Below are 13,491 nucleotides of genomic sequence, written 5' to 3'. Positions count from 1 at the left end.
ACCATGTCATCAGAGGGGCTCCGTAAATTAGATAACATGCTCTCTAAATAAGAAAATGCCATTGTGTTTTGTTATTTTTAATATAAATTGTCTTGTTCCATTGGCAAAATGTATCTTTTGCCTCCTCACTCCAAGAACAAATGCACTTATTTTAAGAAAAAATTAATTATTATTATTACAGATTTCAATTTTTTTTCAGTGTATAGGAGGTCGTACCTGGAGGCCAATGCTGCTAAATTCTCCTCTTAGTTTGCCATTGGCCTCTGTGTCTAACCAGGCAGCCTGCTGTAGATACTGGCTCACCTCTAGCCATCTGTCTAATGGAGTTCACCTGTTAGAGCTGGAGACGGGCCAGGGCAGCCGCAGACAGCTAGCATTAGCTCCATTCTGGTAGAAAACCTGTTAGCGATGGCTCGCAGCCAAATAGGCCTGAGGTGGTGCTGTTAGCTGCTGGCTTCAGCTCTGTGTCTACCTGACTCATGTGGGCTAGTTTTCTGGTTTTATTATTGAGTATTTTTGTTGAGAGAACGTTTTGCTGTTCTCTGGTCTTACATTTCCTAGTAACTAATGTATCTGTAAATAAAGGCACTGAATGCTTATGGCGGTTTTGCCAAGAAATAAAGAAAATAAAAAAACAAGCAAACACATTAATATCTGGCTCACACAATGTACAGTAGGGCATCTTTATAAAAATGTCGTGTCAGAGACTCACCCTATTGATTTTCATTAAAAAATTTTAAACAAGTCTCAATGCTCTTTACAGAAACGGTTCATTCAGATCATACAGTCAGATTATTCAGGACATGCTTACAGTAGACATTGACCTGCATTTTGCTGTTGACTCTACAGCAATCCCTTACACCGAGTATTTATGAAGAGGAGAGGAAAAATTCCCTCTCAATAGGAAGAAACTCCTTCAGAACCGGGCTCAGTGTGGGCTGCCTTCTGCCAAGGCTGACTTGGGGTTCAAAGAGGCAGAACCAAACAAGATGAAGCTACTATGAAGAGACAAGGCAGAGCAAACAAAAAATGTAGAATTGGAGAATAGAGATAGAATGAAGCAGAATCCCCATGTCCTCCGGCAGCCTAAGGCTATAGCAGTATAACTAAAGCGATAGCTCAGGATAACCTGAGCCACTCTAACTATTAGCTTATCAAAAGGAACAATTGTAGGCTTAGTTTTAAAACTGGCATATAAAAAACACAATAATTAGTTAAAAAGTTTAAATGGTCAGCTTGCTTTAAAATCTATGGAGGTTTTACCAGTTGTACTTGTAGTGTTTTGTTTATGTCTCAAAGTAAGTTATTGTCCAAGACACATATATGTTACACAGTTTTTCTTCTCTGTCTTACATGTAAACTTGAAACAAGATTAATGGTGACATAAGAGCTCAGATCAAGTCGTTTTTTTTTCTTTTTTTTTTCTGGGTTCTGAGGTTTATTCATACACCCTCAGGGCTGACTTCATGGTTTATGTTCTGCAGGGATCGTTTCCAAATTTGAAGGGCTGTAGTGTGAAAATATGGGCGTGCAACTCATGTTTACTGAATCACAAGTCGACATTATATGTCAGCGCTTATGTCCCTGTCAAGAGTACAGATAAAATGCAGAACCCCTAAGACTCTGACACTTTCTTAAAAATCTCAGCGCTGCTTTACTGACAGTAAATAGGGAGATTTTCTGGACTCACTGACAGGAACTGAAGGGATTTATTTTAATTGTGTGAATGCCATTTATAATGAAATAAATCCCCATCACGCCAAGCATTTCACAAATTTTTATAGATTCAGATAATATAATTTTACTATAAGATACTGTGTCTTTGTCAGTAACAAATACATTTTTTATGGAAAAATGCTCTATATAATCACTTATATATAAAGAAAAAACTGCTGCAAAGGAGTGTTGTCATCTCATAAAAATAAAGAATAAACACATATTCAATATAGAAATACAGAAATAGTGCCTGTTGTGCAATATACTATACTTTTTTTTTGCTTTTCAGTTGCTGATGTGGTACCAGAGATACATTAAACCAATGTTTGTTAGAAATTTGTGCAGCAATCAGCTCAGGTAGTCGACCCCAAGTTCACTACCTAACAGACTTTCCACTCAAAGCAAATGAAATGCTATTTTAAAAACAGCCTCCACATAAAATATGTAACCAGTTGCACTGCTAGTTTCCACGCTCACTCTCAATGCTGGAGTATATCCTTTTTTACCCACCTGACAGACAATTAGGAGAGGGACAGTGCTGAGTATTACAGCTCTGAAATAGTGATCTGTAAGATATCTATTTTATTTGTTGATTAGTATCTATTTGTTGTTAATTAAGAAAATATACAGGATAAAAAAAGGTTTGAATCTCCTTTTTTAAGATTCAAAGACTAGTTTGTTGCTGATCTTTATAGGCAATTTGTATGTGAACAGACTAAGCACCATAAGCGTCCCCAATATGTCACAACCATGAATTCATACTCCTTGTCTGCTCTCTTGCGTTTTGTCACCTTAAGGTTGAGCCCAAGCTGAGAAAGTAAACGCTCTGTGATTGGTTACTTTTCATGAAATCCTACCTTTGGAAATAGTGCCGTTTTCTTTCTAGTTTAAGGTAGTAAAGTTCGCAAAACATCTTTAGGCTAGTAGCTAGGGTTACCAACTGTCCCTTGAATAACGGAATCGTTCCGTATTTAGAAATAAAAGTACCTATTTAGTGGAAAAGGAACGCAGTTTGTCCCGTATTACTGTGAGTGCAAAAAAATTGTCCCAAAAAGCCAATAGAAAATGAAGGACAAGGGCGCATTAGATACAAAACGTACGGTAAACTTGGTCCAGATCCCTTTGCTGCATTGTGACCAAAGAGCTGACAACATATATGTAACAATCCAGGATCCAGAACAGAGCATTATGGGGGCGGTGCACCTTCGACAAATATCTTTACAAGTTTGCACAGGTTTGCTGTTGCACCAAAAATGTGCACTATTTATTTATTCTTTTAGTTATTGTTAAAAGTTAAGCAGGACAGGCGTATGTTTAAGAGGACTTACTTTATTCAGCCGAGTTTGTTATTTTGTATTAAAGTTAATTTCATGTATAATAATTTGTCTTTCATACATTCATGTCACTCACAAATATGCATCTAATTCAATGCAGATTTGAGTCAAATGGTTAAAAAAAATCGTTTCACACACAAAAGGGGGGCTAAAAAAAATCCCCACGCCAGGAGGAGTAAAGGCAATTGGGTCACATGAGGTGTCCTTTTTTATTTTTAGGGAGTTGGCAACCCTACTAATAGCTGTTCTCTATTAATAAATTTCTTCTAATTGTCTTTTCTCTTCGTGTGAGTTTTTCAGATTGAACTACTGTTGAGAAGAAACATGTATCTAAAGAGATGGGATTTGCTTCAAAGTAGCCAATCACAGGCAGTTTACTCGCTTTGGTTGGTTCCACCTTAAAAGTGACAAAATTTGACATGGGGGCACAGAAACAGGTCCATACCGGAGTAGGAGATAATCTACAGGAGCATAAAATGCTAGAGGGCATATATGGAGCATGAACCTATGCTGTTGAAATATTGGGGGCCTAATGGTGTGCAACCTAAATTCATAAAACGTTCAGTATGCATGTGTTAAATAGTTTTTGTGTTTTAAACAAAGCTGCTGCTATGAGTATGTATTGCTTACGTCCACTTTTGGTAGAATTTTGACTCCATATAAATGGCCTCTACTTTAACAAAAGCAGAGATAGACTGATACGTTGACTGGTCAATATTTTCTGCAAGTATTGGGGCTTTTTTCTTGTATGGACATTGATCAATATGTGCAGGCCTTCGACGATTCATTAGTGCATTCAGCAGCAGTGCTTCGAGATGACGTGAGCCATGCATTAACGCTCTTTCCGTTTCCTTATCTTTGCTAATCTTTTGTTTGATTTGTCAGTAAATGTTTGACTTGCTTTACATTTTTTTTCATTGTGTGTTTTTTATCATATATAAGAAAAATGGGAAAAACATTTTGGTTAGACCGACCAAAAACAATCTGTATAGTTTATTTTCATGCCCCCATGTTAAACTGCAGGATTATGTGCTCAGAAAGCTGTCTGGCAGTTTGCAGCAGAGAGATGCTGGACAGCAGCTTTCCTATAGCTGGAGAAAACCACTCTAACGGTGATTTAAAACTTTACAAATTCACAAGTCAACATTCGGCTCCTCAACATTCGGCTTTCTGATTACTAAACAAGTTACGCTTCCTGCTTCTCTGATACTCTGTCTGTATTAGAGTGTTTCCCTCTTGTTCACAAATATTGATTGAACTATCAAAGATCATAGGAAGAACCTATGTGGATTCTATTTCAGGGTGAAGGCTTTAATGTTTTCCAGGGTTGAAGCAGCTACCATAACCAGAGGGGAGAAAGTCAGCAAACAGAGTGCAGGAGCGATAATTCAATAGTCAGATTAAAGTAGATGGATGATAGGGTGTAGATACTGGTACAGACCTTTTTTTCCCCCCTGTACCCTTCCACCCTCCTCCCTCTTATGCGTGCCCTCCCTCCCAGTCTTTTTCCCTCTCAGTTCTTTGCCTAATAAGCAGCGTTCCTGTGAGCTGATGCAAGGCGGAGGAAACAGAACAGGCGTTCGGGGACTGCTGGAAATATTCCCACATGAGGCATAACATGATAAAGACTTTTTATCTCACTAAGCTGCTGTAAACACAGATGCACACATAAATACTCTCTGTATACAACCCACTCCCCCTCTTACGCACACACTTACACACACACAAAATGAAAAAAACGAAAAACTCAATCTGGTCTGGCTTTAGGAACCTGACAAGCAGTGACCACGAGGAATCTGACAGGGCCAAACCCCTCGGACAAAGCCCTGGAGTCCGCTACGGCCTCCGGCTCAGCAACTCCAAACACCCAGGCAGTGGGAAAGAAGCAGGCAGCGATGGCTTCTGATTATTAATAGTGCTTAAAATTTTTTCAGGAACTTCTGAACAAGCGGCGTGTCTTAACAGGACTCATCCTAATTCCTCTCCCCGCTCATCAATCACAACAGATGCACATATAAACACATGCACAGCGGCGCTTGCTGTGAGCTAATCCATTACAGTACAAAGGTAGATGTCAGCCTCCTGGACACACACACACACACACACATATGCTAGAGTCATCAGAAACATGTTGAGTCCCATTTTCCTTCTTCTCCTCACTATCCCAATTAAAAGGCAAAGGAGGCCTTTTATTTCCCATCTCTTCCAAACACATTCTTTATCTCTCTGATCTGTGCCCCTCCCTCACTCCGTCCCCTCGGGGTAGTGGGAATGTCTCTTCACACACACTCTCAGGTCAGGGGTTCACCTCCACAGAAAGAGCGAGAGAGAGATGGGTTTTAGCATTGGGGGGGGGATAGAAAGTGCGAGAAAAAGACATGCAGAAAGAGTGACGGCGGGTTGAGGCAGGCCTCTGCATGGGTAGCTCCTCTTCACTGCCAGAAACACTTAAAGCTGTCTCTCTGTGTGTGTCTATGTGAGTATCATAACCCTAATCAAAGACTTCAGAGTAGATTTATGCCCCTGCCTTTTTCCCGACCTCCATTACACCAGCTTATATACACCCATTACAGGATATGATAAAGCACACACCCTTTAGACGAGCGTAGCTCCACATTGACTTGGTACTGAAGCAGGGTGTAGGCTGTGCACACACCCCGCTCTCCCATTAGGTCCTTGTCCACCTGTGAGCTCCGTCTCTTTATCTGCCTCCGCCTTGGCCGCTAATAAGGTCAATGAGGAAGAGTAAGAAGCAGATGGTTGTACAGTACATTACGGCACCGCTCAGTTTAGCGTGGGCTAGATAGCAGGCTGGTGATTCATGCTCGGTGAAATGTGTGATGATGTGAGGAGTTTCTACTGCAGTGCAAAGTCAGTGGACTGTGTGGCAAGATGTGCTGATCACTCAGCACTATGCCTCGTTTCATAATATTACCTCGGGGAGTAATTTGACCCATGAGAGGTCTGGACGAAAGAGGAAGTGGATGGGACGCAGGAAGACAGGAGGAGTGAGGTCCAGCATTAAGTGACTAACCTTACGTGTCGCAATAATGCTTTACTTGAGTCCTGAGTTCTCTGAAGAGTAGATTCCAAGAGGAAAATGGCTGAATAAAAAAAAAAAAACAGTAGAATCAACTGATACCAGGCGTTTCGGACTCAAATCAGACTCCAGTCATTGATTTTATTACTTTAGACATAACTTTCAAAATGCTCTGAATCTCATGACTTGACTTAGACTTTTACAACAATGACTGTCGACTGGGATATGACTTGAACCTGTTGATATTTAACCCATGATCTAAAGTTGAAGCAACCTGTTATTTAAAAAGCGTGCACCAGTAATTCATTTTAGTCATCAAACACGCACCGTCTCTGTCTATCCGCACCTCATTTATCCGAGCTGCAGTGCAACAAATCAAATTAACCGGATAATAAAAAAAAAAAATGAATCCAAATATGCCCTTGAGGAGTGAATTTTTTACAGGTACATAAACTTGAAAGTACTCGACACAAAACAAAATGCTACACGCAAAGCTGAAAGACTGATCATTTCCACTTCGATTGACATTTGAAGTTGCATGAAGGATGTACTTTTCTTTTCTAATGCTAAGGCCCACTTTAGTTAACTTTTTTTATTAGTAAATGATTGTTTATTACATGTTGAGATAAAATAACACATTTCAATTATTTACATTTGGAATATTATGCAACTTTTCCCAAAAAAAGTTTGAAATTTTAAGTTTCAGAGTTGGGACTACACAAGAGAGTTTCCTGTCTTTGAGACTTGATTCCGGACTTGAGGACAGAGATTTAAAACTCACTTGAGGCCTTGCAAAGCAATGACTTGGTCCAACCTCTGGTTAGAACCGACTCACCAGTATTACTTCCCTGATTATATTCTGGAGGGATTACTAAACCTGTAACCAAAGACAACAAGCAGCTGCTGTTTGGCGTTCCAAGCTATCATCTTCCAGCATCCATCTTGTCTGAGTATGCCGGTGAAGATTCTCAGTCTTCCAGGTCATAGTCATTCAAAAACAGAAAATTAAAAACAATCCACTGGACTTTGTTTGCAAGTTTGAAGACCTTTTGCTTCCCATCCAGAAGGCTTTTTTAATTCTAAATGACTTGAACTCAACGCTATTTCTGACATTTTGAATGGGAAAATTGTTGAGCAGAATCTTGTGAAGAAATTAAGACACTCATATAGGTGCTTCAAACATTACTTGTATTTAAATGAATGTATTTGAAGAGTGTGAATGAGAAATACCTTAGAGTTGGAGGCTATAAGTTGAAACCAGCTGCATTCTCTAAATACTTGTTTGGTTTGAGAACTTGGTTTATCACTTTGTTTGACTCTACCTGATCCATAATAGGTGGTTTCCAGTTACATATCTAATGCAGAACTCTGATGTAAAAAGGGCTTTAGAGTTTGGACAGCTTTTTGCTCTCTATAAGGGCCAAGGCATCTCAGGTGGTTTAAGTCAGCTAGCTAAAATGCATCTATGGAGTTAATTCTGTTCCATTGTTGGTGCAAGCAGAGGACATGTTTTTGTCAATTGGAATTTGAAAACAACAAAACAAAATAAAGCAATTCGGGAAAAAATTGTGCTTCATTCTAAATAAAGTTTTGCGAGTAACATTTTTTGTTTGTTTTTTTCCAATTTCATTGCTTTTAATACATTTTTTCAGTTGTATTTATTTTTCCAGATTTTCAGTTTTCTATGTTTTTATGTTTTTCAGATTGAGTTTGTCGAATTGCATTCTTTTCAAATTGTATTTTAAAGATCCCATAGTCTTCATTTCTGGGGTGAGGAGTGAAGATACCTTTTTATTGCTCTGCGTGGACGACAACATTGACCAATGAAAACAACATTTTCATTGGTCAAGACTGAGCATCTGTATTAAAGCGAACTGTGAAACACAATTTAAAAAGAATTTCATCTGCAAAAATCTCTCTGAATAACAGAAATAAAAAAAATCTATGAAGAAATAAAAAAACAAATAATAAGAAAAAATAAAATAGAAAATGATAATAATTTTATAATAATAATTTGCAGGAAGCAGCAAAGGAAAGACTTTTAACAACCAGTGACTTGAAAACAATAAAAAACCACTTAATCATCCCACGTTACCAGTGTTGAATGTTAGGAATCAGACATATCCATTAGTAATTTTATGATTTCCCACAAGTTCAGTAATCTTTCAGCTGCTGCTGAAACCTTTACTAGTAGAAGGCTGGAACTGATCTTTACCTTCAGTTAAACAGACTTCACTCATTCTCTCATTGTTAAAGTTTTGGTGGTGATCCAAAACCTCCTCAGGCAGCTTTGCGTGTTTTAAATAACTTAATATCAGCTTTCTTTTTTTAGCTTTTTCCTTTTATTTTCTCAGCCTAAGTCGTTGGTTCCTAAAGGTGGGGAGCCAGGTGACAAAGATGTAAATTTGATGTTGAACTATGGTCAAAATGGTTGAAGGTGAATCAACTATCATCCACTTCTAGCTCATTAACTAAATCTTAAAGGATGTCATTGAATAAAAGTTGGCTGAAATGTAATGATTGAAATGCTAACGTCTATGCTGTCTGTGGCGTGTTTAACACCAGTGATAATTCAACTACCTGGTAATGGTATGTTCCGATATAGACCTATCAGCTAAAAAACAAAAAAAAAAAAAAAACAAAAACCTTTCTAATCACAATGGCTTTAGAAAATAAGATTTTTATTTTTTAGGTCAAATGTACATAAATCAATTTTAATTCAGTATTAATTCAACACAAATCTACATGTAGATGATTTAAAAGATGGTTTGAATGACCATAATAGCAGTTATGGTTGGAAACCTCACATTGACTCAACTTATTATTATCCGACTGCTCTTGGTATAATATAGATGTCAGGCTTCAACATGGAGCCAATATTTCCGTCTAACCATATTTCAACATTGAATGGCTCATATTTTTCTATCTGGGGATATGACCCCCTACTTGGGATGTTGAATCAACATGTTTAAGGTGTTGAGATCCTGTTTATAAAAAGAAAAACTAACAGAATAACACATCAGAGGTGATAAAAACTATAATCAACTTAAAAAAAGATGAAATAAATGTAGCAAAATCACTAACTGTACCGCTTTACCAGAGATATTTAATCAACATATAGTTGTGAGGCTTCTGGGGTTTAATTCTTTAGATCCTTTTTTGTTGATTATGTTAAATAAAATCAACTCTCTTTTAAAGAAGTTGTGTTTTTATCATTCTTTAGAGCAAGAGTGTTTTTCCTTTCAGGGATGCAGAATTCAAATTGAGCTTTAAGGGTAAAAAAAACCATTACAATTTGTTTTTTAACCACCTCAATCATCAGTAGAGCAGACAGATCAGGTATGGGAAAAAACTTTAGATAAATAACGTATCATCTCAGCGGGAGGCAACCTCAGCAAGAAAAAAAGAAGTATTTTTGTGCTTTAAAAGAGCAGCCCATTTAACAAGCACACCCAGCAGCCCATCTGCCTGCACACGCTCACTATCCCACAGTCAGTAAAACGTTCAGGTCCTTGTCCGTCTGCAAGCATCTGGCAGCATTCCATTAACAAAGCCACCAGCCATCTCTCCCACCCTCACCCGCTGTCAGTCTCACAGACAAAAAAAAAATGCAGACACATAAACATCCAACAGTTCACCTGTTCTTGCCTCAGAGGAAAAGAAAAAGTTAGATCCTCTCATGAAACAGCTTTTATTGTTTCCCCAGAAGGCATGGCTTGTACGCCTCTGAAAATCACGCACAGTAGCAACACAGGAGGCGGGGTTGAATGCCTCGATGGCGTTTTTGTGTACCCACTCCGGGTAGCTGGAAAAAAGAGCAGCAGAACTTTCTCCCTTTAAAAGTGTGCACTTGTCTGCGCTAATTTCTAAAACTGGATGAGGCAGAAAGACAAGATTGAGGCCATCATTAGGAGTTCACAGCCTTCGCGTTCTTGTGTGAAGGTTTGTTTTGTTTTGCTGCAAGTGTGCGTGCGTGCGCTCCGCGTGCGTACGTCTCCGCTCTCCCACGCTTCAGCTTCCTAACGATGGCAAATGCTCCCGTGTGTTTGCGAGGCGTTGTTTCTCCAAAAAAAAAAAAAAAACAACAACACATCCAGGAACGGCTCGTTTTGTCAGGTTTTTTGGCGCAGGGAACGCGCTCTAATTAGGGAGGCCCCTCTGAAGGCGCATCAAACAGATCCGTCTCAAAGACCAACCTGATCCCAGCTTGCACACAGTACACACATGCCATATCTGATTATTGGGGAAATGTGTGTGTTATTTAACTATATAGGGGAGTATTAAGGGCCTTGTCAGTTTAGATTTGATGCTCGTCTGATCCTTATCTACAAGCGCCACAACCTGCATTCATGAGTACGAAAAAAAAAAAGTTTCTGCTATAGGTGTTGCTTAAAGTGTGAAAAGTTCATCACCGAAGCTCTTAGTGAATATAAATATAAACACACTAAGTGCCATGCTGTTACCTTCTTAGCAGGCTTTCCTGATCAGATAACTATTTCATTCACTGCATTCTGGTCTTTTTAGTTTAATCTTTTGCTGCTCCTCTCTTTTTTCCATACAGGTGACAGTGATGATGGTGGAATCAGCCTCTGAGACCATTCGAACAACACCGTCCAACCAAAACGGAGTCAGCAGCCTTAGCAGCCAATCAGACGGAGGGGGAGGCAGAGAAGGCGGGTCCAATGGAGACACCAATGGAGAGATCAGTCCGGTTGACTTACTGCACCTGCAGCAGCAACAGGTAGGGGTGTGTGTGGGTGTGTGTGTGTGTGTGTGCACGCCTACGGACTGTTTATGCTTTGCGCCCCTTTGTGTGCTTCTGTTCACTTAGGATGCATGCAACCGACAACATGTTGAGTGAAAGAGTTGCTTTACGACATCTGCAACTTGTGCAACATACTTATGTTCACTAAATTGTGCTGAACAGTTTGTACACAACAGGACTGGGCGTGTTTGTCATTCTCACATTGTGCAAAACCTTCAAACTTCAAAACATTTTTCTCTTTTTCATGGCTGTCTTATCAAACAATTACACAACCATTTTAAAGCATCTTTTTTACTGGGCTGCTTTTGTGTAAAAACTGTAAAGCAGAAATCTCTTCAACAGCTACTGTTGTAATATATTTTATTGTGGCTATTTATCTGTAGTTGGGTTTTAATTTTTCTATTAAATCTAAGCTCTTAAATAGGAACTGCTTGTTAAGGAATCATTCATTTTCTTATAGGTGTGTGAAGGCAGCTGAAAAAGGCATTATGGTCAGCTCAGATTTTTTTATTGTTTAGCAATCTTAGGTACACCCTTGTGTCTGTTTTTGATCTTATTCAGTGGGGTAGCAAACAAGGAGCTTGTGCATGCCATTTTATGTTTGTAGATCCTGCTGTCCTGCATTTAACCTTCTGTCTAAATGCTTTACTTTGTAAAATACTATGAAGTATTGGCCAGCATTGTCACAGAAAAGAGTAAAAATCTGTTCATTTCCTTTGACTTTTTGAACCAATCAAAATGTAGTTCTCTACCTTCGAAAGAAGCAACAATTCATGCAAACATTTTTTAAAAATAAATATTATAAATTTTAACCCAAAAAAAGGGAAACCTCGACTGACGAGCAACAGATGTGGGAGGGGGCCAATTTAATAGCTTTAAAGGCTTTAAACTGCAGGGATGGTATAGTTCAACATTTATCTGTAAAGAAAATAAAACAAAAATCTAACATTTTAAAAAAACTGTCATTAAAAAATGAGCATATGCCTAGAGCACGCCAAGCTCTGATGTAATGTACAGATGTGACAGGCTCTGGTTATCATAAATCTTGCCTTTGTGAGCAGTGAAAAGCTTTGACAGGTTTGTTCGTTGATGTTTTAATTGTCCTCCACTCATAATGTCTCGTCTAACTCCACTGGGACCCGGTTCACCATATAAAATGGTGCACATGAGGTTCCTGTTGATATATTATTGCCTGAAAACAGAAAAGAATGAAAGAAACTCTCTTAAAATCATCACCTGACTGACAAAACTCCAAAGACAAATCAGATGCATAAGGAGTTTGAACTGGTTTGTCATAGATGTGGGAGGCAGCTTTTTTAACCAAATTTCTTTTTTTTCCAATGATTCATGAAGTGGTGTTTGCTTGTGTTTGACACGTCAGCTTGAAACATCAGCGGTTAATGCTGTTTTTTTTTCTCTTGTGTGAACGGCCAACTCTTACACAAATATTCAGACTCACTTTGGCCATTGTGTCAAAACCTTTCCTGGAAACATCTTGGAACACATTTTTTCACTTGTTTTTTCTTCCTTCTTTAAAAATACAAATAACTTTCTGCTGACTGCTTTGCTGAAGGACCTGGGCCTTTACAAAAAGGTGTACACACCACACACGAAGCCCAAATGCTACATCTACAGAATTTTGAGCTGGAAAAATAATTGGCATTTGAAATATAACTGCAATAAAAATAATAATAAATAAATTATATTCTGAAATTGAAGATGCAATTGATTTTTGTTTGCTTTGTGTTTATGTAGAGTAAAGGGTGGATTAGACTTCTGAAAGCGCACACATCAAATGTTGCTTGGGTCTGGTCGCGATCTAGTTTTGCTGGTATGCTTCTACACCGTCTCTCTGGAATTTCTAGGGACGCACAGCAGTTTACGGCTAAAGCGCAATGGAGAGCTTATTCGAGAACTCGCGAGAACTTCAGCGGATTGTCACGAGAACTTTGTTTTGACAGAGACCTTGGCATCTATCTATAATTTGTCTGAGGCATTGTACAAGTGGTTGTACTTCCAAACCTCTTCGATTAACCTTTTGTCGTAGTTGTCCATCATAGTTGTTCCTTGGTTTTTAAAAATGGCGCGCTCCGGCACCGAATCACGAAGGACGACCACACAGACAGCCATACCAAGGATCAATCACAGCTGCTTTTTGTCTGCACACTTCCGTTTGAGGTCTGTGCGGGTTTGCAACTGTTTGACGCATTGCAGAACCTCTGCGTTTGGGCGGGGGCGTGGTCGCGCACAGAGACAGATTTGACAGTTGCAGGAGCTATGCGTCAGAAGCATAAATTGGCCTTAAGACACCATGTTTTGTATGTTTGTAATCACATGAAAATCGTGTGTTAGTGTTTTGCTTCAGCTAAAACCAGCCAAAGTGTGAAAGTACCTGTCCTGTATTTAGTGGAAAAGGAACGCACTTTGTCCCGTATTACTGTGGGAGTGAAAAAATAGTCTGTAAAAGCTAATGGAAAATGAAGAACAAGGGCATGTTAGATACAAAACTTCCGGTAAACTCATGCCCCGTCCACACGAAGTCGAACCCTGGCCTAAACGCACACATTTTTCACCAACCCAGCCTCTCATCCATACGAAGCCGGCGTTTCGGGGGTCTGTAAACGATCTTTTTTTTA

At 39.0% G+C, this 13,491-nt stretch overlaps 1 protein-coding gene across 3 annotated transcripts in view; it reads left to right on the top strand.

Moving 5' to 3' along the window:
- The window catches only part of foxp4 (forkhead box P4), a 138,062-nt gene that overhangs the window by 39,947 nt on the left and 84,624 nt on the right, over nt 1–13,491 (top strand). For all 3 annotated transcript variants that reach the window (XM_015372452.1, XM_015372451.1, XM_015372450.1), the window contains exon 2: nt 10,652–10,831. In XM_015372452.1, the coding sequence (XP_015227938.1) occupies nt 10,661–10,831 (171 nt within the window). In that variant the 5' untranslated portion in view covers nt 10,652–10,660. The remainder of the gene's footprint in view (nt 1–10,651; nt 10,832–13,491) is intronic.

This window comes from Cyprinodon variegatus, unplaced genomic scaffold, assembly GCF_000732505.1.
Source record: "Cyprinodon variegatus isolate N-32 unplaced genomic scaffold, C_variegatus-1.0 Scaffold72, whole genome shotgun sequence".
In the NCBI taxonomy this organism is placed as follows: domain Eukaryota; kingdom Metazoa; phylum Chordata; class Actinopteri; order Cyprinodontiformes; family Cyprinodontidae; genus Cyprinodon; species Cyprinodon variegatus.
This window is presented reverse-complemented; position numbering and strand designations above follow the sequence as displayed.